The 25666-nt window shown below is 35.8% G+C and overlaps 2 protein-coding genes across 3 annotated transcripts in view; both read right to left on the bottom strand.

Moving 5' to 3' along the window:
* Positions 1-1377: 1377 nt before the first annotated feature.
* Positions 1378-8546, bottom strand: LOC121423594. The gene is made up of 3 exons (XM_041618970.1): positions 8126-8546; positions 4128-5412; positions 1378-1994 (listed from the first exon to the last, which is right to left on the bottom strand). The coding sequence occupies exons 2-3, from the start codon at positions 5355-5357 to the stop codon at positions 1572-1574; spliced, it is 1653 nt and encodes a 550-aa protein (XP_041474904.1). The 5' UTR covers positions 5358-5412; positions 8126-8546; the 3' UTR covers positions 1378-1571.
* A 5573-nt stretch (positions 8547-14119) lies between these two features.
* Positions 14120-25666, bottom strand: part of LOC121423593 (tyrosine-protein phosphatase Lar-like) — a 66565-nt gene continuing 55018 nt past the window's right edge. The window contains exons 21-33 of one of the 2 annotated variants that reach the window (XM_041618968.1): positions 24950-25053; positions 24280-24377; positions 23467-23766; positions 22963-23088; positions 22170-22324; positions 21382-21667; positions 20799-20892; positions 20165-20241; positions 19154-19288; positions 18687-18812; positions 18209-18363; positions 17365-17500; positions 14120-15937 (exon numbers count right to left, since the gene is read on the bottom strand). In XM_041618968.1, coding sequence (XP_041474902.1) covers positions 15872-15937; positions 17365-17500; positions 18209-18363; positions 18687-18812; positions 19154-19288; positions 20165-20241; positions 20799-20892; positions 21382-21667; positions 22170-22324; positions 22963-23088; positions 23467-23766; positions 24280-24377; positions 24950-25053 — 1858 coding nt within the window. In that variant the 3' untranslated portion in view covers positions 14120-15871. Of the gene's footprint in view, positions 15938-17364; positions 17501-18208; positions 18364-18686; positions 18813-19153; positions 19289-20164; positions 20242-20798; positions 20893-21381; positions 21668-22169; positions 22325-22962; positions 23089-23466; positions 23767-24279; positions 24378-24949; positions 25056-25666 lie in introns of both variants that reach the window. The other variant, XM_041618969.1, reaches the window with a different exon arrangement.

The raw sequence follows: 25666 nt of genomic DNA, 5'->3' as shown, positions 1-25666 counted from the left end.
TTACTTTGAGAGAGGAATCCTCAGTTCTCATCGATATCATCAACCTGTTTAATGAACGCCTTTCAACCCATGGATTGCTGAATTTATCAGTACTGTCAATCATCATCAACATCGTCTTCACAGACATTTCAACTCGTTACGACTCTTATTATTCATCGTGTTTCAACATCATATTTCATCATCGCCAGCATTAATAAGGAACCTTTGCCAGCCAACTTGTATTTGTATATCATTTGGAATATACATTTATGGACTAATCAGAACCGACACTTCAAGAGATGTGAGATTATTATTTTTGTTTTGTTTAGTGTATGATTGATCTATTTCTTATCATAAAAAGGAGAGATCAAATTCAAAACTAAATTTTTTAATTGTTATTTGTTGCAGTATCGTAACAATACCTATCATCTCTATAAATTCCAAAACAATTTCTTTATAAATTCCAAAACAATTTCTTTTTTTTTGTTTAATATTTTTTTTTCCAGGATTTCAGCTTGCACTTGATTAGCAGCGCCAGATTACATTCATTGTTTAGTTGATATACGCATCATGTTTATGAGTACAAATAAAAGCGACCAATATTCTGTCTAAACGTCTTAATATTGAATAATAATCACACTCGTATTGAGTTACCTTTTATTTTGACTGATAGTGTGTTCACCAAATATGATATATATATCATGTATATATTCTGATGTTTTTTTAGAGCTATGCTCCTTTCCAAATCTACGATTTTATTTCCACGGTATTTACTAAACCTTTTGTGATTACTTTATTCCATATGCAGAAGCAGACTATTTCTATACATACATATATATATATATATATATATATATATATATTGTAAGAAATGGATGAAGAGAACAATGGTAGGCGTAGCTTAAATCAAGGTTCCCCAGAGCTATCTACCCTTTGGAAAAATTGGTGATGCCGAAAAAATGTCTCTGCCGGGAATCGAACCCGGGCCCCCAGCTTTGAACGCCGGTGCCTTAACCACTAGACCACAGAGACGGTTAGTAGCTAGGGCGAGCCCGATCCGATTGACCGTCAGATAGACAGATTTTCGACACTATACCAATTATATATTCCTTTGTCGGGTGAAGGTGAGTTTTGAACAATGACAATATATATATATATATATATATATATATATATATATATATATATATATATATATATATATATATATATAATTCAAATCAATAAAGTACTGATGAACCACACGTTATCTGTGTAACTTTATTTATTTGATATATATATATATATATATATATATATATATGTATATAAAAGTTTGGAAATCTGAGTTTGGCCATTAAGTTTTTCCAACTCCCAATTTTACACAATTCTCTTTAAAATTATACCATGCTTGTTATGGTCATGCCATCATGAAAGGAGCAGGATTGTCCAAGATACGCCACTGTTAGGTACCCTAAGAAACTTGGATTTTACATTGTTTCTTTCTTCCCATTCAATTACAAGCTCTTCTATATCTTTCTACAATAAGATCAAACGGAAATCAGCCCAAAGTATGGATGGGAAATCCAAATGGAATCCGGGAATGGAATCATTTACAAGACAAAGGCCTTCTTGTGAAGAAAGAGGGTGTCTCCATCACATCCTACGAGGTTACCAGAAGAAGTGATAAGACAAGGGCTGAGCCAGTGAGAGCGATCTGATCTCGGATATTCCATGATCTTCTTTGCCTGAATGATACCATCACGCGACATCTGATCAACTGCGTAGGTACGCGCTCCATCCCAGTGCACGATGTAGAGTGTGTCTGTCTGTTTGTCAACGCAACACTCTGATACGACCCACTCATGGCAGTGTATGAAAGCCTTCTCTTCTCCTGATCGTGAGATGACAGTAAATTCGTTATCACCTGTCTTCACAACGACATCACCTGATGACAAGGCTTGCACTTCACCCCTCACCTTCTTACCCTGCATCGTAATGGTATTATTTATCGTGTCATAAGCAGGGTTAATGATGTAGATATTAGGCGGATCCAGCCTTCGCCAATAGGGGGGGCCCGGAATTTTTTCAGCCATATTTTCCCCGATCGGCCGCTCGAATATGATTTTTGCCGGGATTTTTTGTTTCTTTGAAGGGGTAGTCCTAATGGTCACTTTTTAGCTTTATTCTTATGAAACATAAATGTGTAATACCATAACCCTTATTTATATAATGCGAGCGCGAAGCGCGAGCTAAATTTTTGGAAATCTTATGTACTTTTTCATAAAATTTTGAACATTCTCGGAAATGTTTGTTTTCCTGAAAAAAAGATGTGTATGCAAGTTTATACGAACGTAAAGAGTGAGCAGAAATGAAGTGATGGAAAAGGTACTGTTAAATACTTGCTTGCAATTAGCCATGAAGACGTTACATATTTTAAAAAATCAAATAATGCGAGCGCGAAGTGCGAGCCGAAAGTTTTTGACATTTTTACCTAAGGAATGGAAATTCTTAGCACTTTTTGTAACTTAACAGAATAGGTATATAATTAAACATGCGAGCACGAAGCGTGAGCAAAAAATGTCGATATTTAGACCTACTGAACAAGACACTCTTAAATTAGTTTTGTAAATCATGAAAAGGATGAGTAAGTGGGGATCTTCCTTACATTAATAATGCGAGCGCAGAGCGCGAGCAGAAAATTTTTGTATACGTTTTGAACTGCTCGAAATTGTACGTGTTATGGACTGCTTGCTTTTAGCCATGAAGACGTTACATATTTTAACATTCAAATATTGCGAGCGCGAAGCGCGAGCTGAAAAATTTTGACCTTTTTTACCTGAATAATGGAAATTCTAAGCACTTTTTGTAATCTTGGAAGGACTCTATGTATATAAACTAAACTTTATTGATGCGAAGCGCGAGCGGAAAAATTCTGGACACTCTAATCATGTTTTGTAAATAATGAAAAGGATAAGTTATTATCAATTTTTATACATTAATAATGCGAGCGCAAAGCGCGAGCAGACACTTTTTGATATTGCGATCTGAAACTGGATAATGATTTAAATAGAGAACAATCTGCGTATCTGAATAAACATGTGTTTTAGATTTCCACCTAGAATTTGGGACTAAGTACCTTTCTTATCATGAAAATCAATAAAGCGAGCGCATAGCGCGAGCTAAAAATATATGATATTCCGATCTATATAACAAAGGGTCAATTTAAGCTCTGTATTGCAAACACTTTGTGGGAAAATTGTGAATTGTGATGGATCACAGTTAAAAAAGAGCTGATGTATTTTATTATTATTACTTTGAGTTTTTACATAGGACCGGGACATATTCTAAAAGGGCATTATGTCATCATATGAAAATGATGACTATCTTCCTATTTCTCTTCCTAAGCATGAGAGCGCGAAATCTGTTATGGCCTGAAAACTGGACATTTAAAGCACTTTTGTAATTATGCATAAGATGCATGACAATATCTATCAATGCGAGCGGAAATCGCGAGCCGAAATTTTTGATAAACTGTCATCAATGTAGTTTGATTTAGAATTAATATTGGGATGTACATAACTCAATAATCAAAATGCTAGCGTGCAGCGCTAGCTGATACGTTTTGACAATCTGACCTGAATAGGGATATTTTGAGAACTTTATGGAATACAGGAAAATAATAGGTACCTGACAAATCAAATTTTGCGAGCGCACAGCGCAAGCAGAAAATGATAATATTCAGACCATAACACAGACATTTTTACAGAGCACTTTTTTAAAAATCTATTTGTAAATCAAACAAAATAATGAAAGTTCAATTTCCCAGCTGAAATATGTTTTGTATATTGACTTCAAAGTTTGATATTTTAAGCTTCATATTGAGCAAGATATGCAAATCCCCGAAAAGACAATGCGAGCGCGAAGCGCGAGCGAAAATTTTATATCCTAACAAATAGATTTTTCAAAAAAATATTTTCAAAGTCTTCCCCTCATGTTATTTTATTCAATCATGTTCCTCCTCTTATGTTTGCCTTTCTTCTTTTCTCCTCTCTTTTCCCTTCCTTTTTTTTTTGATCTTTCCCCCTTTTTTTCTTTTTTTTTGCTCCGCCAATAGGGGGGGCCCGGCCCCTCGGCCCCCCCCCCTGGATCCGCCTATGGTTAATGATGTAGATATTAGACTGATCGTACTGAGCAGCGAGGATCATCCCATCCCTGTCAACATCGGCATACACACTACTGTCGCTTCCATTCCGTGGTATGCTGATGTCTCTAATCATCTTCCATTGTCTGTCATAGAGAGTGATGTGGGTATCCAACCTGCCACCCGTGTAATCCTTTCTCCCCTTACCACATACTATTATGTTTCTGTCTACGGAGGAACATGACATAATCCACGTGCTCCTACCTCCATCCATGACTTTCTCTGCGTGCTGATCAGCGCTGATGTTTGTCACATACATGTCTTTGTTATATCCGTCTTGCACACATATCTCATCATCACCGATCAAACCACGCACCAACGGGTATTTAACAAAAGATGGAATGTTAATTGACCTGAAAGATTCCCATTGCCCGATATACCCATCAATTTTACCATAGTATTCTCCACCTACTTCCCACTCTACAAACGTCACTCTCTCAACTTCACTCTGTATTCGGTCTAGACAGTCGCTGACATCTTTATGAATACTTATATTTTCATCAATAGATGCAAGTACTTGAGGAGCCTCATTCACCAGTGATTCCTCATGTTGGTTTATACGACTGATGGTTGATTGAACATTCGTAATAGTATTTATTAGATGCTGATTCTTATTAGAAAGATCTTTGATCTTCTTTGAAACGATTTCACTGATTGTTTTTGTATCTGATAGAAGTTTTGTTTCTTTGTCTTTGATGTTTTTTCGCTCCTTTTCTCTCTCAGTGTTGCAATCCTTGATCCGCTTTTCTCTCTTCTCATTTGCGAGTCGTATCTCCTCATCTGCCTCCTCATTGATCATCCTAACCATCCGGTTCCCCTTTTCCTCAACAGATTTCATCTTGTCGTTATATGCTCCTTGAATGCTGTTCTTAATTATCTGGAGGTGAGTATCTCCAGAAGCTGAAGCAGTCTTTATTTTCGAGTCGAGGGCTTTAATTTGCTTCTGAAGCTCCTGTATTTTTGGTCGTTTCTCATCCAGCTTTCTCCTTCTCTCGAAGATGACATCCTCGATGTCGTCTAGTTCACATGGTTTTTGACAATGGTTTTTGATAGCGCATCGATCGCATACGGGTAATCCGTGTTCCTTACAGTAAAATGCGATTGGCTCACCATGCTTGTCACATGACCATGTCATGTCATGACCTTTTCTAGGTTTTAGCTGAACCAGGTTTCCTTCAGGAAATCTTGATGCCATGTTGCGATGTTTGAAGATCTCTTACCGGACCGTTTGCAATGATTAATTAAGGGACCTGTAAGAGATGTGGGCAGAATAAAATGTAATAAAATGACTTAATTTCTAAAATCAACATCGATGCAAACGCTAGTTATCAAAATCGAATCATGACAAAACTGTTGTTTGCCATTTGAGGTTTCTTCCTTTAATGGCTTTCCAAAATGCTTAATTAAAGGAAACCAAAACCCATGGTATTTGACAGAGTCAAAATACGAGAAGAGGTAGTATTGTAAAAAAATATTTTTGGAAGTTTGAAAATAGTAAATGGCAAATGTAATTTTTTACCTGATTGCCTGGCCATCACAGAGGATTATTACTGGGGTGCTGCGACAATGCTCAGCACCCCCAGTAATAGAATAATCCTCCGTGGATAGGGCCCTGCTGATTGCTAAGAAAGCATGAATGCTTATACAAGCAAGCAACTAGAGGACCGACTGCTTAAGGTCCCCTCCGACGGACCTGGTGATGAGGATGAATGCCTTACCAAAGCGCACCGTAGCGCACCAATTGGGAATCGAACCCAGGTTACCGAAATCCGAAAGCCCCGCTCTAGCAGAGGCGTCGATTATGGGGGGGGGGCGATCGCCCCACCAATGAAAATATTGGGGGGGCAAACGATATGTTTGCCCCCCCCCCCATAATTCCGCATGTGCTAAAAATAAAATAAGATTATAATGTTACACAGAAATCAGCAAGCGATTGTAAATGAATTATAGGCCTGTAACACCTCTACCCAGGGTGACCAGATTTCACAAAATGAAATACGGGACAATTGACAAACAAAGATCAACAAAGAAGCCCACACACAGTGTTAGACTTGTGAAAAAATATAAGGAATTGGAAGGATGGGTGAACGAAAGAAAAGTGATGAATTGAGAAGGAAAGAAAGTGAAGGAAAAGGAAAAAAATAACAGAAAGTTAGAATAAAAGAAGGATGAAGGAAAGAATAAAAGAGATAAATTTCCGTCATTCTTTGAAATGAACATAGAAAAAAGAAAGGAAGGAAAGATGAATAAATGTGTGAAAGACAAAATAAAGGAAAGAATTAAAGGGAAAAAGGTAAGAAAAAAGGAGGAGGAAAGAAAATGTTTCCTTCATTCTTTGAAAGAAAGAAGAAAACAGGAAGGGAGGAAGCAAGAAAGGGAAAGAAAGAAATAAAAAGGGAAAAGAATAAATATTAGAAGGAAAAAAATAAAATAAAGAAAGGAAGAAAGAGAGGCAGGGATGAAAGAACGAAGGGAGAAGAGAACGAACAAAGAGAAAGCAGTGGAAGGAAAGAAAGAATGAAGAGAAACAGGAGAGGAAGACGAAAAGAAGCCAAGTTATTTCTAAGGAAAGAAAGAATGAAGGAAATAAAAAAGGAAATTTGATAAAAAAGGAAAGTAAAAGAAAGAAGTCGAGAAAGAAAAATGAACAGAGAGGGAGAAAAAAATATTCAGGAAAGAAAGATAGGAAATAAAGATAGATGGAACAAAACAGGGCAAGCAGGAAGGATAGGATAGAAAAGAAAGAAAATGAAAAAGTTCAAGCAAACAAAACAAATCCTATCATCTAATAAAAACCATAATGTTATTTGGTTTTTTTTTTAATGTATTTTAAAAATTTCATGAAGTGAAATGTTTTAAAAATGAATAAAATTTCAAAGTGAAACAAATTGTCAGACTTAAAAAAATTAGATTAAACATTGCGGCATCGTACACACCAAGACTCAAAACGAAAGCTGAAATAACTAGATCTATGAAAAGTCAATCACTTGTTCCTCCAATCACATCTCCAAATAATGAATCTTAGAATCCATAATATAATTATAAGAATTTCCCGCCTATTTTTGTGATTATTTTGGTGGAAAAACTGTTTATCATGTGAGATTGTTTTCTCCGATTCTACACGCCTAGCTAACAGCCTGCCACACACGGAGGCCAGTTCGTTTGCAATGTATTGGGTTATTAGCAAGAGAATGACCGCAGAACTTGCAAAAGTCTATGTACAGCTATCGATTTAATTGTTGTCTCTGCTTCGTCATCTGTTGGTTATTTAATGAAAATTCGTCACTGTTAAATGTTCTGAAATATTAATATTCTGAAATACGGGACAAATAGGCGTACCGGGAAGGGTGTGTCGGGACGCCGGGACAAAGGAGCAAAATACGTACGGGACATGTACGCAGTCCCGGGAAATAAGGGACGTCTGGTCACCCTGCCTCTACCTACTGAGCTATCGCGATTCGCGCCTCCTTAAAAAAGTCTTTAAGCAATCATGCTTCAAAATACCCGACTTTGTGGAAAAATCTTTACCTGTTTTGTGGAGAAATAGACAGATTTCCTAAGTGACTCAATGTTTTTTGCTGGTGCCCCCCCCCCCCCCATGCCGTGACCCACGGTACGCCACTGGTTTTCAGTAACTATTTGAAATCTATACTGGACCATGAGTTATAATTGATATGTCTTACAATTACAGTTGGGCTTCTACAGCACATAATTGTTGAAATACATTTTCACAAAATCTAAGCGGGAGAAAAATGATTTTTGTCATACTACATGGAGTATACAAAAATGCCTTTCGAGGGAACGCTATAGGTAATGAAGAGATTTAAAATTGTATTTTTCCTTGTACTCTTGGCGCAACTTTCTAATGATTTAATATAGCCGAGGATCATGTTTTTGTTCTCACATAATAATGATAAAGCCATAACGGCCTGCATATATATATTTCTTAAGCTATGTACTTACCGAGAAGTTCAAAAGTACAACTCGCTTCCAGAATGCGAATGCAAGGTACAACTGATTGGACGTGCAGTGCGTAATGGGAACACTGGGAATTCAACATCCTGAATCAGTGCACAAATTAAATGAAATGCCAAATGTTAGATATTGTTACATACAAGGCAAATTTGTCGAAAAAATATACAAATAACAGTTTAATGTGGTTTCCAGTGCAGCAATGGCGTATTGCTTCCGGGATTGCTTCATGTAGAAAAGAATCAATATTGCGCGAGTCTTCTCCCAAATAATGTGGTATTTCTTCACGCTCTGATAACTGGTAGGTATTCTTTGCAGTGATGTAAATTTTGATTTCCGCCAAAGTAAGACATGACTGCATTATGAATCTAGATGTCAATGGTGTCATAATCCTACAACGGTTACCATATACAATTGTAACAAAACATCTTTTCAATAATTGCTTAATATACACTTTTATGTATCAATTCTCAATTCAATTTCAAATAATCATGTAGGATTACGATATCATTGGCATCTGGATTCATTCATTGCAGCCATGCCTTACTTTGGCGCCAATGGCGAATTACCTCAAAGTGAAAAAAATATCTCCTGATTGTCCATGCGTGAAGATATACTACATAAATATTGTGTTAAATTGTTTTGGAAAAGATGCATTTTCGGGCTATAAAAATTATGTTCAGAACATACTTTCCTTAAATTGGGAATTTGTGAGGTGTCGTGTTTTTTTTTTCACTCACACGGATATAACTCTAGCGGTTCACAAAATGTTCTTATATTATTAAGGTTTAAAGGGGTACTTCAGGTTGAAAATAATATGATTTCAGCATTCATTCATTTATTTCATTGAATAATTCTCAATCACAACATATAACATACAATTCAAGTAGAAAGAATACAATGTATACAAATAAAAATAAAGAAAAAATACAATAGAAAATAAATAAATTAGAATATGGGGTAGCCAGCACAGGACAATTGCCTCTAGGCTGGGCTCCCAAAACCATAATCATAATAATCATAGAAGAGAGAGGGAGAGAGAGAATGTCCTGTATAAACATCTAAATATATAGGTGGGTGACAAGGCAATTTCCTCATGTTTCAGATTTATTTAGAGGCGCCAATAAGGTATTTTTAAAATATATCAGTTATATATTTATTACTGATTTTGAAAGAGGCAAGAGATTGGCATCCTTTCTTTTTCTGTAGGTATTTTGTTCCATAACATAATTCAGCATATTTTACATATTTTCTAGAAGATTCATAGTTTAACCGTGGTAGGGTCCATGGTTAAACAAAACAGATTTGATTAAATTGGGGAAAGCCAGGGAGCAATTTTCTAAGAGGGGTCGGTGGGGTGCCCTAGAGAAATTGATGGAGGGGTGTTTCAGCACCCAGGGCTTCCCAGGCCATGTATTTTTACAGAGAAATGACAGGGAGGTGGTAATTTACTTGTGTTTGAAAACCGACTTGAGATTTGCCCCCATATACCTTGTAATAATCAAGACACAAACGCAAGGTGCTGCCATGCAGTACAAATGTAATATCCCCCATTATGCCACTGTGTACAAATAACTGCCACAAATAATTTGATTTCAGCTGAAATTTTTCTATTTATTTTCCTTAAGCGCTTAGAGACTTTCTTTATGATAAGCGCTATATAAATGATGTTAATTATTATTATTAATAAAAGAGAAAAGAAAAGAGTAAGAAAATGTTGTTCTATATACCCTTCTTTGTTTTCGTTGTCGGGACGCGTGCGATGTGTTCTTGCGTGAGAACCATGTTGGAACCTTTCATACTGACTCTCTGTAAAGGTACGGGATTCCCTACCACTCGTCATTTTTTGCTTTTTAGCTATTAAAATTTTAGTTGGAGGCCTGGCCTTCTTCCCCGAAACACGAGGGGTCACTCTGACATCTTGTATGTCCACTAACAAACTCTCACTTCTTTTATAATTTGAATAATTATAATACAGTCTATTCACGGCTTCATTTCAGAAAGATAGCTTTATTCTCATTGCCTTAAAAGTGATAGTCTCTCGCATCAATTTCACCAATGGTTATTATTCACTTACTATCTCTGTCCCTCTTCTTCTCTCTCTCTCTCTCATCCTCACTTATGTTTCTTCTCAACATAATCCCTTCCTAAGTCTCTTTTCTTTCCCATTTCTTTCAAAATGATCAAACCATGTGGAAACACTCTAAAATCCCCACACCACTGCCAATAACACGCACAAACCATGTGGAAACACTCTAAAATCCCCACACCACTGCCAATAACATGCACAAACCATGTGGAAACACTCTAAAATCCCCACACCACTGCCAATAACATGCACAAACCATGTGGAAACACTCTAAAATCCCCACACCACTGCCAATAACACGCACAAACCATGTGGAAACACTCTAAAATCCCCACACCACTGCCAATAACATGCACAAACCATGTGGAAACACTCTAAAATCCCCACACCACTGCCAATAACATGCACAAACCATGTGGAAACACTCTAAAATCCCCACACCACTGCCAATAACACGCACAAACCATGTGGAAACACTCTAAAATCCCCACACCACTGCCAATAACACGCACAAACCATGTGGAAACACTCTAAAATCCCCACACCACTGCCAATAACATGCACAAACCATGTGGAAACACTCTAAAATCCCCACACCACTGCCAATAACACGCACAAACCATGTGGAAACACTCTAAAATCCCCACACCACTGCCAATAACACGCACAAACCATGTGGAAACACTCTAAAATCCCCACACCACTGCCAATAACACGCACAAACCATGTGGAAACACTCTAAAATCCCCACACCACTGCCAATAACACGCACAAACCATGTGGAAACACTCTAAAATCCCCACACCACTGCCAATAACACGCACAAACCATGTGGAAACACTCTAAAATCCCCACACCACTGCCAATAACACGCACAAACCATGTGGAAACACTCTAAAATCCCCACACCACTGCCAATAACAAGCACAAAACAGAGTTTCAAAAGTGCATCTTATGTATGAAATTCTTTATTAATGCTTGTTACAATTACTTAAAATGAGCAGGATAGACAATAACTGTCTAGAAAGAAATACATGAACTTCTTTTTTTATAAATGAACTTAAAGCATATATACATTTATTGTATACATGTATCTGAACCTATAAACTCAACCTTAAACTAAAACATACACGCTATGCACAAAAGATCAGGAAGGTTTCTTCTTTGTGTTTTGTTTTTATACAAAAGCTGGCAAAATATTTCCCTTCCTATACTTACAGATCTTCAACTTTTTTTTCTCTTCAATACAAACAAGAATACCAAAATTTACATCTTTCTTATGATAATAGTATGGCAAAGTCTATTCACATTGTAACACCGAAAAAAGAGAAAAATATGACTCAAGAACGAGTCAATATTTAGGAGGAGGTAATAACAATTATAGAAATTGAAATACAGAACAATTATAACACGCCGTACATCTTATAGTTGTGGGAGAAGAGTAATTATTAACACACATGACAAATATAAATCACATAACTTTGAAGTGCACTATAAATACAAAGGAAAACAAATTGAGTTGTGCAGATGGCGAATTTACAAAGGAAGAAAATAAAGAGCTGATGATCAAGGGAAGAATATGGATATACTTTGGCTGGTATATTACAGATATCGACAAATACCTCGCATATATCCCACTTATGCAAAGTATTGCATTGTGATATACATGTATCATGATTATTGCTTTATTGAGGGAGATAACGATAATGGTCATACTGTACTGTATTAACTGATGGTGCAGCATTCAAACTGAGCAATGTCAAGATCTACAAAATATTTCAATTTTTACGGGGGCCAAGTTTGATATCATTTATCTTGCTGAAAGAAATGTCTCCCATGCCAATTTTGTATCAAAGGAAAAATTAAAAAAAAATTTAATCATATTACCAAGTGATGTGTTTGCCAAGTTTTATTGTACATCTTGCCCTGTAGAATAATACACTTTCAATTGCTTTACAAGCTAAAAGGAAGATATCGACATGAAATCCTGAATAAATATTACAGCTTTAGGACATTTCTTAAAGTGTATTTTTACTTTTAAAAGCCAGATAAAAGAGAAGAAAAAGACACATGACTTTAAAAAATAAAACGATTACAAGAAATTAACAACGAGAATGGTCCACTTCATGATAAAACAAAAGAATTCCAAACATAGATTCGGACCATGGAGGTCAAGTACGTCTATTTATATTTACACTTACATACATTAATTTGTCAAAAGCCACTATTTTATCAATATGATAAACAAAAAACTGTGAATACACTGCGATGCTGGTTTTCAAAAAGTTAACCTGAATTTACAGGATTCAAAAAAGAGCATCCAATCTTTTTTTCTCTTAACTCTTAAAAGCACCAAACTGATGATCAGAAGAGAAAAAGTTTTTAAATAAACAATCATACAAGTTATATTCATCTGTTTCAAAGAAGAATGATGTTAAAGTACAGCTTTGTCGTTTTGTTCTCAAAGTGGTGAAACTTCACACAATAAAACACCAATCAAATAGAACAAAGGGGGTTTAGTTTAGTTTAAAAGGCATAAAACTTGTTAAAAAGAATCATAAAATCTTCGATTCGAAGGACATTTCAGCGAATGAGACAATAAAATCCTATTCAAGCAATAAAATAAACACTAAATTCAAATAAATTTTCTCTTATTGAATAATGACTTAACAAAGATGGATCATTGTGAACAAAACAATTTCTTTAGCTTGGAACAAGAACCATGATCGTAATATGACAATGAAACAAATTGCTCTCAATATCATGAAATTGTATTCAATCGTAACAAGTGGAAGTTAATACTAAAAACATCAAACTGATAATGGCTAAAATACTGAAATTTTTAAAAGTAACAATTCAATATTCACTCATGTATGAAAACATTTGATACAGAGAGAAATTGAAAAATGTGTATTTTATGGGAAAACATGAGATTGTTTGTTATCCAATGGACAAATTCATATGTAAATTCTAAAAATGTCTGGGTTTTTTTTTCAACTTATGATTCATCACTCCATATATGATATATGACATATAAAAATACTTATGGAATAAAAAATATGAAGATTGGAACAAAATCTTCGGTAATATTATTCAGTCTTCATAGGGACAGGAGAGAGAACGAGAGAGAGGGGGGGGGGAATATACAGAAAGACACAGAGAGAAAAAGACAAGAGAGAGAGACTGATAGAGAAAGATTGAGGTGAGGGAGAAAGAGAGACAAAGAGAAAGAAAAAAAGAGGAGTAGAAAAAGAAAAGAATTGACAAAGAGGGGCAAGAGACAGACGAATAGAAAGAGTTTTGAAAAAAATGAGCAAAATGTATGAAATGCAAGACATCCTATATTACACAAAAAATATTGGCAGTATCAATGAATATAAACATTAGAAGAAGTAACTGTACTCAATGGATAGTAAAAAAAAAATGAATATAATACTGCAGCTAGTACTTTACACACAGCATTTAAAGAGAACATAACATACACATTCAGATGTAATCAACTGTATAGTACATATCTATCAACTGAAGTACATTACTCAATTCAGCACAAGAAAATATCAAATTCAAAGCAAAATTGCATGGCTAAAATAAACGTTCTGTACAAGAAAATGATCACTACTACTTCAACTTCTGTCGTGGATTTGTTGCAAACGCATTGCAAGAAAAATCTTCTTTGAAAAATCTTCGGAAATCTATTCCTATAGATTTGAGGTCGTCTGGTATATCTGAAAATGCTTTTCTTAAGATCCAATGTAAGCTAAAAACGAACATGTAAAATTCAAAATAAGGACCTGTGATTACTCTTGCTATTTAAGCCTATTCAATGAACAATTTGCTCAAAATCTTTGCTTGCTAGTGGTGTAAGAAACATATTCAAAGATACATCTGCCTTTCTTAAAAAAAACTTCCTTGGTATATTTTTCGTCTGGACACATAATCTGCTGCATCCATGCAGCTAAACCACTTGCATGTCATTTTTTTTCATTCAAACATACGAGTCACTAATTGTGTTTTAGTACATGGACTAGTATAGTACTTATACATTTATGATAAAAATCAAAACTCACAAACCCATGTTTTATTAGAAGTTTTTAGTACTCACATAAATTACACATGCTAATCATGTATGTTGGAATCCCAAACTAAATACCTAATGTAAGTCCTATTGTCCTAAATCTATCTCCAGAATCAAGCTTTGTGATCCTACAAAATTGTTGAAATGACTTGATATCTTGTTTTGGAAGTTTGGGGGATTTAATTGAAATAAATGATTTTATTCAAAATCAGTGATTTGAAAACAAAAACACGGTGTTACAATTGAGGGTTTTTAATTTGAGATCAATGCTTTGAAAATCAGTGATTAGAAAACAAAAACATGGTGTTAAAATCAAGGGTTTTTAATTTGAGATCAATGCTTTAAAATCAGTGATTTGAAAACAAAAACATGGTGTTAAAATCAAGGATTTTTAATTCAAATAATAATTTGATTTAAAATCAGTGATTTGAAAATGGTTAAAAAGAAACATGGTGTTACGAATGGAAGTAAAGTTCTGAACATCTTAAAGTATGTACTAACACAAATCTACTCATTTCATTTCGTGTCAAACGCCTATTGTCAAAATCCGATGCATGCTACGTGATTCGAATGTGACAATAATCATTGATACCTAGAATAAACATTGTGATATACCAAATCATCTAGTAATCTATATGCTGTGATACTCATTATCATGTTGACGAACATTAGCCAATCCAAAGAACCTATGCCTGGTGCCACCATCCATAATCCACTTCTTGTGACCATGTCTGTTTTATAAAAATAGTCTGCTTGTTCCATACTCGATATGAAATCCACTTTTGAGAGATCTTGTCCGATGCATGGACAACACTCCTGCATCCATCAGTTCTATGTTAACAGTATTCTTAAGTCTTGCGCTCCAACCAACTGAAGCGAGTCGATGCTATTCTTCCTCTCTATAAACACTACCAGTGCTTGACGAAAATCTCTCATAAATATATCAGTCAATGCTTAACTCAGTGCACAGTATCTGTTCCTCATTTGCAAAATAAAAACACAGTGAAAGCGGTGACTACAAAAGCAGGCAGCATGACTGAATATGAATACAACTAGCTCTGACAAGTAACTTCAGTTTAATTTTGCCTGTGAAGCATCTTATTGGTGCATTAAGATTCTATTGTAACATTTCTGGCCGTATGATACTCCAAGCTATGCTTGCTGTCGATCAATGTTTTTACTAGTTTGAAGTACTTGTCCGTATTGCTACAACCTTCAATGCTCTGTCCGGGCTGAAGCATATGCATAGATAAGATCCTTTCTACCAAGTCTTGCGACAATCCGTTCTTGGAAGGACGTTTGATGACTGAACGACGGACTCCCATCCGCCATTTTCAAGAAGTTTATACACAGCTAACATATCAACCGTGGGGTAGAAGACAAAATCACTGTAAAAAAAAAATTGTCCACTTTATTTGCTCAAGTTTCTTGAAAGTGGAGATCTCTCATTCTGTCTGAGTGCAAAATATAGACTTTGAACCCCAGGTGTATAGTAAGTACCTCTCTAATATTTCATTGTCTTTTGGAGTACTGTTGCTAGATAGGTGCTCCAAGGTGGAGACTGGGAAGGAGTCTATGTGTAGTGATCAAATGAACCAAGGTACTCCAGTGCAGCATGATAGCAGAACTGATACTGATCCTGTAGAGAAGAGAAAAAGAAAGAAATGCTTCAGTACATTGCATTATTTATTTGCATTCATTTACTTCTGATATTTACAAAGGGTGGCACATATGACCAAATTGGTAGACTTCCATGAGACCGTTATCAAATGAAAAATATAAGATATAATGCAGTCCTACCGTGCAGATAAATATTTTGTCTTGAAAGATTCTCCAAGATTTTTTTACGAGATGAACATGAAAAGATTGCAGGGTAACATATGCATGACTAGTTTGTAACAGCTGTTTTAATATAAACCAAAAAAAAAGTACTTATGGGTAAAATTCAAAGGGTGAATCTCTTCAAGTTAATAAAAACCATAATTTTGGATATTAATCTCCTTAACCAGGATCCCAAAACTTGCGATCAATTGCAAATTTGAAATAAAAATTTATAATCTAAAAGTATGTTCGGCCCCGAACATCTTATCTTTGAGTGTTCGTTGCCAACCTATCCAATATAACAGATGTCAATCTAATGCCAAATGACCAAAATGCACATGCAATGATGAAAATTGATTAGCCTCTGACATTTAGTGACTGATTGCAAATCTTTTACAGGACATCAAGGTTATTTACAATACCCTTGAAGCATACATGTATTGAGGGCAATTCCATTAGAGTATGTAAGTCTGACCCCTTTTATTTGGAACCCTAACTGAAGTTAATTAATTTCCAACACAAATGATATGATTTGTCTGTATTTTTTAGTTCACATGAGAGGGTGTGATTTACCATGGTTGAGCATTTCATGAAGTGAATTAAAGGGATGGTCCTGGCTGAAAATATTTATATCTTAATACATAGAGTAGAATTCACTGAGCAAAATGCAGAATCGGATAACAAATAATAAAGTAATTGAAGTTTAAAGTTTAGCAATGTTTTGTGAAAACGGACGTATTGAATATTCAGTAGGTGGGCTGATGATGTCACATCCCCACTTTCCGTTTTCTTATGTTATTACATAAAATCAAATTATTTTTTTCATTATTTCACACTTTTGTGAATAATATGTCTCCCTTATAATGAAATAAGTTGCAGCAATAAATATCTAATGCACTAAATCAGTTGTCAATTCAATTTTTCTAGTTCTTTGAGAATTTTTTTTTAATAAACCTAATTTCATATAATAAAATATAAAAGAACAAGTGGGGATGTGACATCATCAGACCACCTCATGAATATTCATGACCGTTTTCACATAATATTGCTAAACTTTAAAATTCAATAACTTTGTTATTTGTTATCCGATTTGGATGAAATTTTCAGCATATTGCTCAGTGAATTCTGCTCTATTTATCACGCTATAAATAATTTCAGCCCAGACCATCCATTTAAGAATGGTAAAAATGGGGACAGATGAAATATTTTATAGAATTTCCAGAGAGTAGCCTCTGGAGGGCTTACCTCTGTTTGTACCATAGCAGGCCTTTGAGTCCTCAGCATCTTGACGGTCTGGAACATGTCAACGATGCCCTCGTATCGCATCCTCTCAAGGACGACGCTGAGGGTGATGAAGACTCCTGTTCTACCCACTCCAGCACTGCAAGGATACAAGGATTATTTTGGTTTGATATCGGGTGTCAAGGTTAGACATGACACGGTGACATCTCATTGTCTGAATGCATGAAAAGTGGGTGTCTTGTTATTAAACCCGGGGGCTCTTTCATAAAGCTGTTTGTAAGAGCGACTTTAAGAATGACAGGTGATCCTTTCTCGTGGTACATGATATTCACCATTAAATGTTCATTGGTGATAATTTAGCACGTAAGAAAGTTTCATCGGTCGTTTTTAAAGTCGCACTGACGAACAGCTTTATGAAACACCCATTAAACCACATCAATGTTTTGAAGAAAAAAAAAGTAATCATCATTGAGGGTGATGAGGACTTGTGTCCTTCCCACTACAGCACTGCAAGGAAAGAGATGAGGCTAGGGTTGATTTAATTTCTTGATGATTATGACCATCACCAAAACAATCACATCTACCACAATCTGATCACAACCATCTCAATTATAACCACTATTGCCTTATTCACTGCTATGACCGCTTTCGTCACAGACCCCAATAACCATTGCTAACAATCAACAAGACATCAACCGCAACGTCCCCAAAACCATCACTGCAATGACCGCTACTGTCACAGCTCCTGGGAATCATCACGAAGAATGATGATGAACAACCACTATAAGCAGCAGCATTACATTCAAAACAACCATCCATCTCCAACCATCCATGACAATCAACTGACCTGCAGTGTACTGTTATTGGTCCTTCCTGGCCAAACTGCTCCTTAGTTTTGTGAACTTGACCGATGAAATCAATGAAGCCTTCTCCCGACTTTGGCACTCCTTGCTCTGGCCAGTCCGTGAATTGGAACTGTCGGATCGTTCTTGACTGTCCGTCCTATTCAGAGTAAAGCATAAATGAAAAAAGGTTTATGTCCTATTTTTCATGAAATCTGATCAAACCTCCATCAAATACTTCATATCTTGAAAATAAAGTATAATTACACAAAGGTAAGATTCAAGTGTTTATGTAAACTATATATCATCTAAATTTTCAAATAAGAATATCTGAAAATAATTGAATTAAATTGAAAATTGAAATAATTATGAGAAGGCAAATGAACAGCCACAATCCATATAAATGTAACTATTATTTGCATATAAAATTCTGCAACATAATGTAAGGGGAAAGGATAAAAGTGGACAGTCTTTCACACTCACCCTGGCATCTGTGACCTTGAACTCTCTAAGGATATACTGAGGCATGTTGTATTCTGACATTGGATCAACCACAAAGTATTGGTAACGAGCTGACCTCTCAGCGGGCCAGTATTGATGACATTTCTCCTGTGGCAAAAAAGTAGCAAACAGAAAAATGAGAAAAATGTGAAATACAGAACAATGCGAGGTGTAATGAAAAATAATGAGGCAATGTCAAGGATGCATGGTACACCATGTATTCTTTTGTGGGCATATTTTTGGTCCTGAAAATGACCAAAACTTTTTTGACAATGATGCTTGGGTTTTGTTCCCAGAACGTTTTGTATCCAAAAGGAAAAGGTGTTATATCAAGTGACCTTTCGATTGGATAAGACTACCTGTAGTTTTCTTCATTTCCTTGAATGATCGTAAATATTGTACTTCAATCTGATTCTTAATAATTGTTGGATGATTATTCTACTACCCACCCTTCCCATCTCTCTGAGCTTAGACAGCATGACAATGATGGTCGAGTTCTGTTCCCAGAGCATCCTCCAGAAGTCTTCCGTCGTCTCGGCCAGAGGTCCTTGGGTGGCGATGTAGGCATTCCTCTGTCTGTAACCCTGGGATTCAAAACAAAGAATGATGACAAAAAATTAATAATAAATAGAGTCCTACCATCATAGTAGGGATACTGGGTTCTCATTAATAGAAAAGGAATTAATATTGCAAACACAGACAGATAGAGACTTGGAGGGAACATTAAAGAACATACAAAAACATATCCTTCAGGGCTTCATAACACAAGCCCTAGCAATTGATCAGAGAGCAATTTTTATGAGTGACTGCATTGACCACAATATGAAATCAATTGTAACAATTAAGTGAATAATCATTTACTAAGCTGTGTGCTTTGGGAACCTTGGCGGTTGTTTCATAAAGATGTTACAAACGACTGTACTCGTGACTGGTGATACCATTTTGTGTTACATGTAAATGAAAGAGAAATAGAGGATAACACCAAAGAAGGTATCACCAGTCGTTTGTAAAGTCATTGGTAACAAACATTTTTCTGTAACACCCCACTGGTAATTGCTATACTGATTCCAAAGACATATAAGCAGAGCTGCCAACCTGAAAAAGAACATTTCAGTATTTTTAAAGTTGAAAATCAGTATTTCGGTGAGGAAATCAGTATTTTCAAAGAATACCATAGGACAAGCTGAAACTTTAGAAATCGGTATTTTACATTAAACTATCAGTATTTTTCTAATTTTTCAGTACTAAATACTGAAAATCAGTACTACTTGGCAGCTCTATACAAGCTGCCATTGCAGGAAAATGAAACGCCCAGTCCCATGAGAAGGGACAAATGCCAATGAAACACACAAACTTCAGAGAAGAAAGAGGATGGGGTTCGTATCCCCTTTTCTTTTTTTCCCCATCCACTTTTCTCTATCTTTTTTTAAAGTCAAAACTGAAGATGGCTTGAGACTTACGTCAATATGACTTGCATTGATGTAGTCTGATCCTTCGACCCCTCGGATTGGCTGCAGACACACACGATTACCTTCATCTGGGGAACAAACGAGCAAATAACCAGTTAGGATTACACTTTAAACAATATCCTCTTTTGTAAATCCTCATCATCATGTATCATCGCTGAACTATAAGGGAAAATGATGAATTCATTCCTCTCCAAGTATACTCGTTTAACTTTTTACCTGGTGACTTATGATTCTTGTGTATGACAGTTATGTTGTTTATCATAAACTGTCCTAAACATTCCAATTTCTTTTTAGACTTGAGGTTTTGTCACCCTAATAGAGAAATCTGCCATGCAAAGTGGTCTTAGGCACCTGACCTTGAACATGTAAATCTGGGGTTCAAAATATTGTCATGACATTTATGCCCCTGAACAAGAATCTAAATAGCTCCTTTTTCTTCTTTTGGCTGGTGAATTAATTGGTTCGTCCTAAACCTAAATAATCAATATCTGCTAGATAAACGTCTATAAATTCCCCTATTCACACATATTTAGCACAATCAGTGAATCCATTTTCTTACCCTATTCAAGTTCCATAAGAACAACAAAATGACAACAGGTATCCACAACATGGAGATGCTACTTACATGGCTGGATGTTGAGCAATCTGTTCTTGAATTTATTTGCAGGAATATTGGCACTGACAAATCGTGATGGCTGGGCTTTCTGGCTGGCCAACCTCTGTGCATTTGAAAAGGAGAAGAGGGGGAAAATGAATTCCAGAATTACACAACCATCAATACATTTGTACATCTTTGTTCTGACACAAATTCACAAGTCAAACATCAATAATTTGAGTTTCTGCAAAATACTACAAGTTTTTCTATTCACATCAAGAATTACTTTTTCAAACTTCCGTAGAATCCTGTAAGCTACCTCACCTGTCAAACAATATATATATATTTTTTTTTAATTTAAACAATCAATAGAAGTAATGCAATTTACTTTCCCCCAATATGAATTTCTTATCTAGCTTTGATGTAATATGATACCTCCTGCCTCCTTAAGCTAGGCAGCAGCATGAAAAGAATTGATAGAGAGCTGGTACCATGGGCAACAGTTAATAGAGTACATGACTTGTGCTCATTTCGTAAACACTATTATTACTATTTAAGTGGGAAAATTTTACCATATATTACAAGATATCCACACACAAAAAAATTGACATACCTTGAATTCATTCTCCATACCAGTGATGGTCTCTCCTGGCTCCAATGCCGTCAGTTTCTGGATGTGACCGTAGAGGTTGCGTGCGTGGACCTCCGTGGTCCCGCTGGCCACCGCCTCGTACAAGGCCTCGTGGATGAAGATATACTGTTCCTCTGTCTGCACCATGTAATTACGCTGGGCACGTAGGCAGGTCACATGACCATAGATGTCCACCGTCTTCTCGTGCTTGATGCGCTCAAGCATGGAGTCAATGACAATGTAGGCCCCGGTACGCCCGACACCGGCACTGTTGAAAAAAAGCGAAAAATGATTGGTTATGGTATCTTTGAAAGAGAATAAAATGTGGGATCTCGACACAGAAATATGGTAATATCTATGCAGAAAAACTATAAAAAAAACTACTGGGAAATCAATGTACATCTTCAATTTACATCACTTTTAAGATTAACAGACATTCACAGATAATAGGGACACAGAAGAAATTCTGGATATATTATCTAATTTGATGAACCAGAAGTGATGGAGATGATGCTATTAAATGAGACTGGCCTTTTAATTTCAACTAATTCTAAATTGGCAACATAATGAAAACAGCAATTTATTGATTACAAATGCACATTGGCAACCTTTGTTAATATTTTGTTTTATCACTTACTTTGACCCATGTCATATCTCTATCTAATTTTGAAAATGAATATCAAATACATGATTATTGCCAATTTGAAGAGCAAGAGCAGAGCAGGATCTTGACTTTGTGAAACTGAGTCTACAACATCTCCCACACTCACCTGCAATGCACTACGATTGGTCCTGCATCTGGCGGGTTACAGGACTTGACTCTACTAATGAAGGCTAGGACTGATGTTGCGTGCTCTGGAACTCCATGGTCCGGCCAGGCTGTAAACTGGAACTGTTTCACCTCCCTCTTCTCCATCGAGCGGTTCTGTCAAGACAAAGATGATGATGACTTATAGAAGCACAAAATACAATTTCACAGTGATATGCAATATATAAACCCCACACTACATGTATTATGAACATTTTTCACAATAATTTTTTTGTATAAAAATGCAGATGCTGTGCTAATGACTTGAAAATTGTGTCATTTATAATCATATTTGCCCTAATCTAGATTTGTCATCCAGGACTCCATAACAAAAAAGATTGGAGAATGAATCCCTAAATTGAAATGGCCAATCAAGATTACACATTTCAAACATAATCATGAACCAATCAGAATTGTTCTTTCACACATGATCACAAATCTTTGTACTATGAATGCCTTCTTCCAATGTATTATCCAAGGCATTATCTCATGAAGTAGAAGTTTAAATTGTATGCTACTCCTACTTTGTACCTCCAAAAGAATGAATTAATTATATATTGAGGAGAAAATATGAAAATAGGAGTAAGATAAAGAAGATAGTGGGGGGTGATAAACAGAAATTTGACATTTATTTATTCATTCATCTACCTCATTTGCTGATTTTCATTTACCATTGTCTATCAACTATTTTCTCAAAATGGTAATTAAAAAAAGACAGAAGGTGAAGGAAAACAAGACAGGTCCAAAGATCTCACCTTGAGGTTAACCAAGGCAAATGATCTGACAGTATAAGTAGCTAGCTCTGTTGTATCTAGTAAGGTGACCTGTACAAAACCATATTTTTCTTGATCCCTGCTTGGCCAGTATTGGTCACATTTAACCTGGAAAGAAAACGGAAAACAAAATCGAATTGACAAAACTTTAATTGAAAATAGAAAGAAAAAAAAGAAACACTCTAAAAAACAAAACATTGTAAGCATCACTGATAAATGAATCTCCTGTTCAATTGAATAATTTATAAAAGTTCAAACATATTAAAACTGACTATTTATGTGATGTGATGTGTCACGGTTCATATTACGAATTCAAATAAGAGTCAATGAAAATGGCCATTGCATGAAGAACAAATAATTCAATAAATTCAATAATGTGAAAGAAACCTTATCACCAAGGAAAGGCCACCGTGGCTCTGAATCAATATAGGGCTGAATGACAAGTGCATCAAGAAATTCAAGGACATAACTGACTCAGAAACACACCCTATTTCTTTCCTCCAGCTTGGTCATCATGACGATGGTGTTCGTCCTCTGCTCCCACACCATTCTCCAGAAGTCTGCCATCGTCTCCAGGAGTGGCCCCTGTGTGGCGATGTAAGCGTTCTGCTTGCGGTACCCGTCGCAGTAGTTGGCGTTGATGTAGTCGCTGCCAGGCAACCCCTCCATGGGGGAGAGAATGACCCGGGAGTGGTCGTAAGCGATGACGTTGGCGTATCGGTTCTTGGGCTTGTTGGTCTCTAGGTTGGAGTGGTCCCAGGTGAACTGCTGGCCTGGCTCTATGGACTATTGGATTCAAGAATAAAAACAAATTTGATGTTAATATGATTATTATCATAAAGTAGATAAGTAGGCTATATAATAATAGTCATCATTGCCAATCATGAACTTAAAAAGCAATACTCTCTTTCTATGGCAAAATAATTCAGTTTGCTTAACTATTTCTCTCTCTTAAACTCTTGACAGACTAGTGCAACTCTCATCTTTCTTCTTAAATCATGGAACATTCATAAATAGAATGTTCCCAATTTAGTGGACAATGTATATACATTACATAAAGGCGCTATATCAATAATTATCATCATCATTACGTACAGGCTGATTTCTCAGGCACGGATAGAGAACAACATTTTTACAAGCATGACAGGATAAGCTCATGGTTATAAAACCAAGTGTCAAAGAATCTGCTACATGTATATGTACTTTTACAGACATTACTAACTAAACATATATTAAACTTTCAAGCACACTCCACAAGGAAATACCCCCAGGAAGGCTAAAGGAACTGGTGATACTTGCCTCATATTCTTGTGAGAAGAGCATGCTATCGTTGCCCTTTAACCTCTCTATATGCTCTTGGAACTGGGAGACTGGGATTGGCGGGTGGGACATCATGGCTGTTTGGAAATAATCATGTACAGAGAGAATATCAACAATGGATTATGTTTTCTAACCTGACTCATTCAATATACTTTTGAATGCACAGAATACACAAAGGTTTGACTCAAATCCGATGTGGACAATTTCAAACCATTTAAAGTCTTCATGATGAATATTGATGATACTGATGATAATATTTAATATTTATTTATTCAATAATCGCATTACTGTCTTGAGTAATGTTGACGAATCAATGAGATATAATATATATATATATATATATATCGATTTATATATACTTCTATTCTATAGTGATGATGATGATTACAATGATGAAGATGGTGGGTACTATGATGACAATGTTGATAATGATAATAATAACAACAACTCTGATTGAATCAAATCCAATGTGGACAATTTTACACCACGAAGTCTTTAAGATGAATATTGATGATACTGATAACATTTAACAGTTATTCATCCAATAATCACAGTGATGTCTGAAGTAATGTTGACAAATTTGTGAGGACGAATAAGGACGATGATGACAATGTTGATAATGATAACAACAACTTTGATTGAATCTAACCTGGAGTCTGGTAGTTGAGTCTCCTCATCTCGACAGGGTCTGCCAGGTTGCTCTCTGTATTCTCTTTTCTCTTGTTTGTACTCGGAGGCCGGGGATCCCGTCGTCTAAAAAAGTAAAACAAACGATCAAATCAGCCATAACGTCTCTAGATATTGTGATATTCAAACAGAAAAACAACATGATAATAAATATAGGTCACATACATTAAGTATATTCTATATTTTACATCTACAGTTACGGTAATAAACGTTGAAGATTCACACCAAAAAATTTGGCTGGATCGGATACATTTGAAGTAACACGAAAACGAAAATATTTCGGATAGCATTGCCATGATGTAGCAACAATAAATATCTTCAAAACATAGTTAAAAAAATAAACTATTCATATAATAATCAACAAAATAGAAGACTATGATCTTATTAAGTGTTGCAATTTGTGCTTTTCTTCTACCCCTTTCCCCCTCTCTCTGTCCGTATGTCTCTCTCTCACTTTCAATCCCATTCCCGCTCTCTCTCTCTTTCCTGTGTATTCAAGCAAATACATGGGCTCACAGGCCTAATTCATTTCCATAGACTCTTCTGTTAAAGTGACACTTAAAAAGATTTCACAAAAAATAAGGAGGAAATTCGAGGGTTGAATGTTTACTTCCAGTGGATAGGATAAACGTCTGACATTCCATATCTGACCAGAGAAGGGTACCTCAACTGGCTCATT

Source organism: Lytechinus variegatus, chromosome 11 (assembly GCF_018143015.1).
Source record: "Lytechinus variegatus isolate NC3 chromosome 11, Lvar_3.0, whole genome shotgun sequence".
NCBI lineage: Eukaryota > Metazoa > Echinodermata > Echinoidea > Temnopleuroida > Toxopneustidae > Lytechinus > Lytechinus variegatus.
This window is presented reverse-complemented; position numbering and strand designations above follow the sequence as displayed.

Coding starts and splice junctions, on each gene's coding strand:
- LOC121423594 (XM_041618970.1), bottom strand. CDS start 5,357: ATGGCATCAAGATTTCCTGAAGGAAACCTGGTTCAGCTAAAACCTAGA. Junction 1,995..4,127: donor ACGATCAGTCTAATATCTAC/ATCATTAACCAT, acceptor CCTAATATCTAC/ATCATTAACCCTGCTTATGA.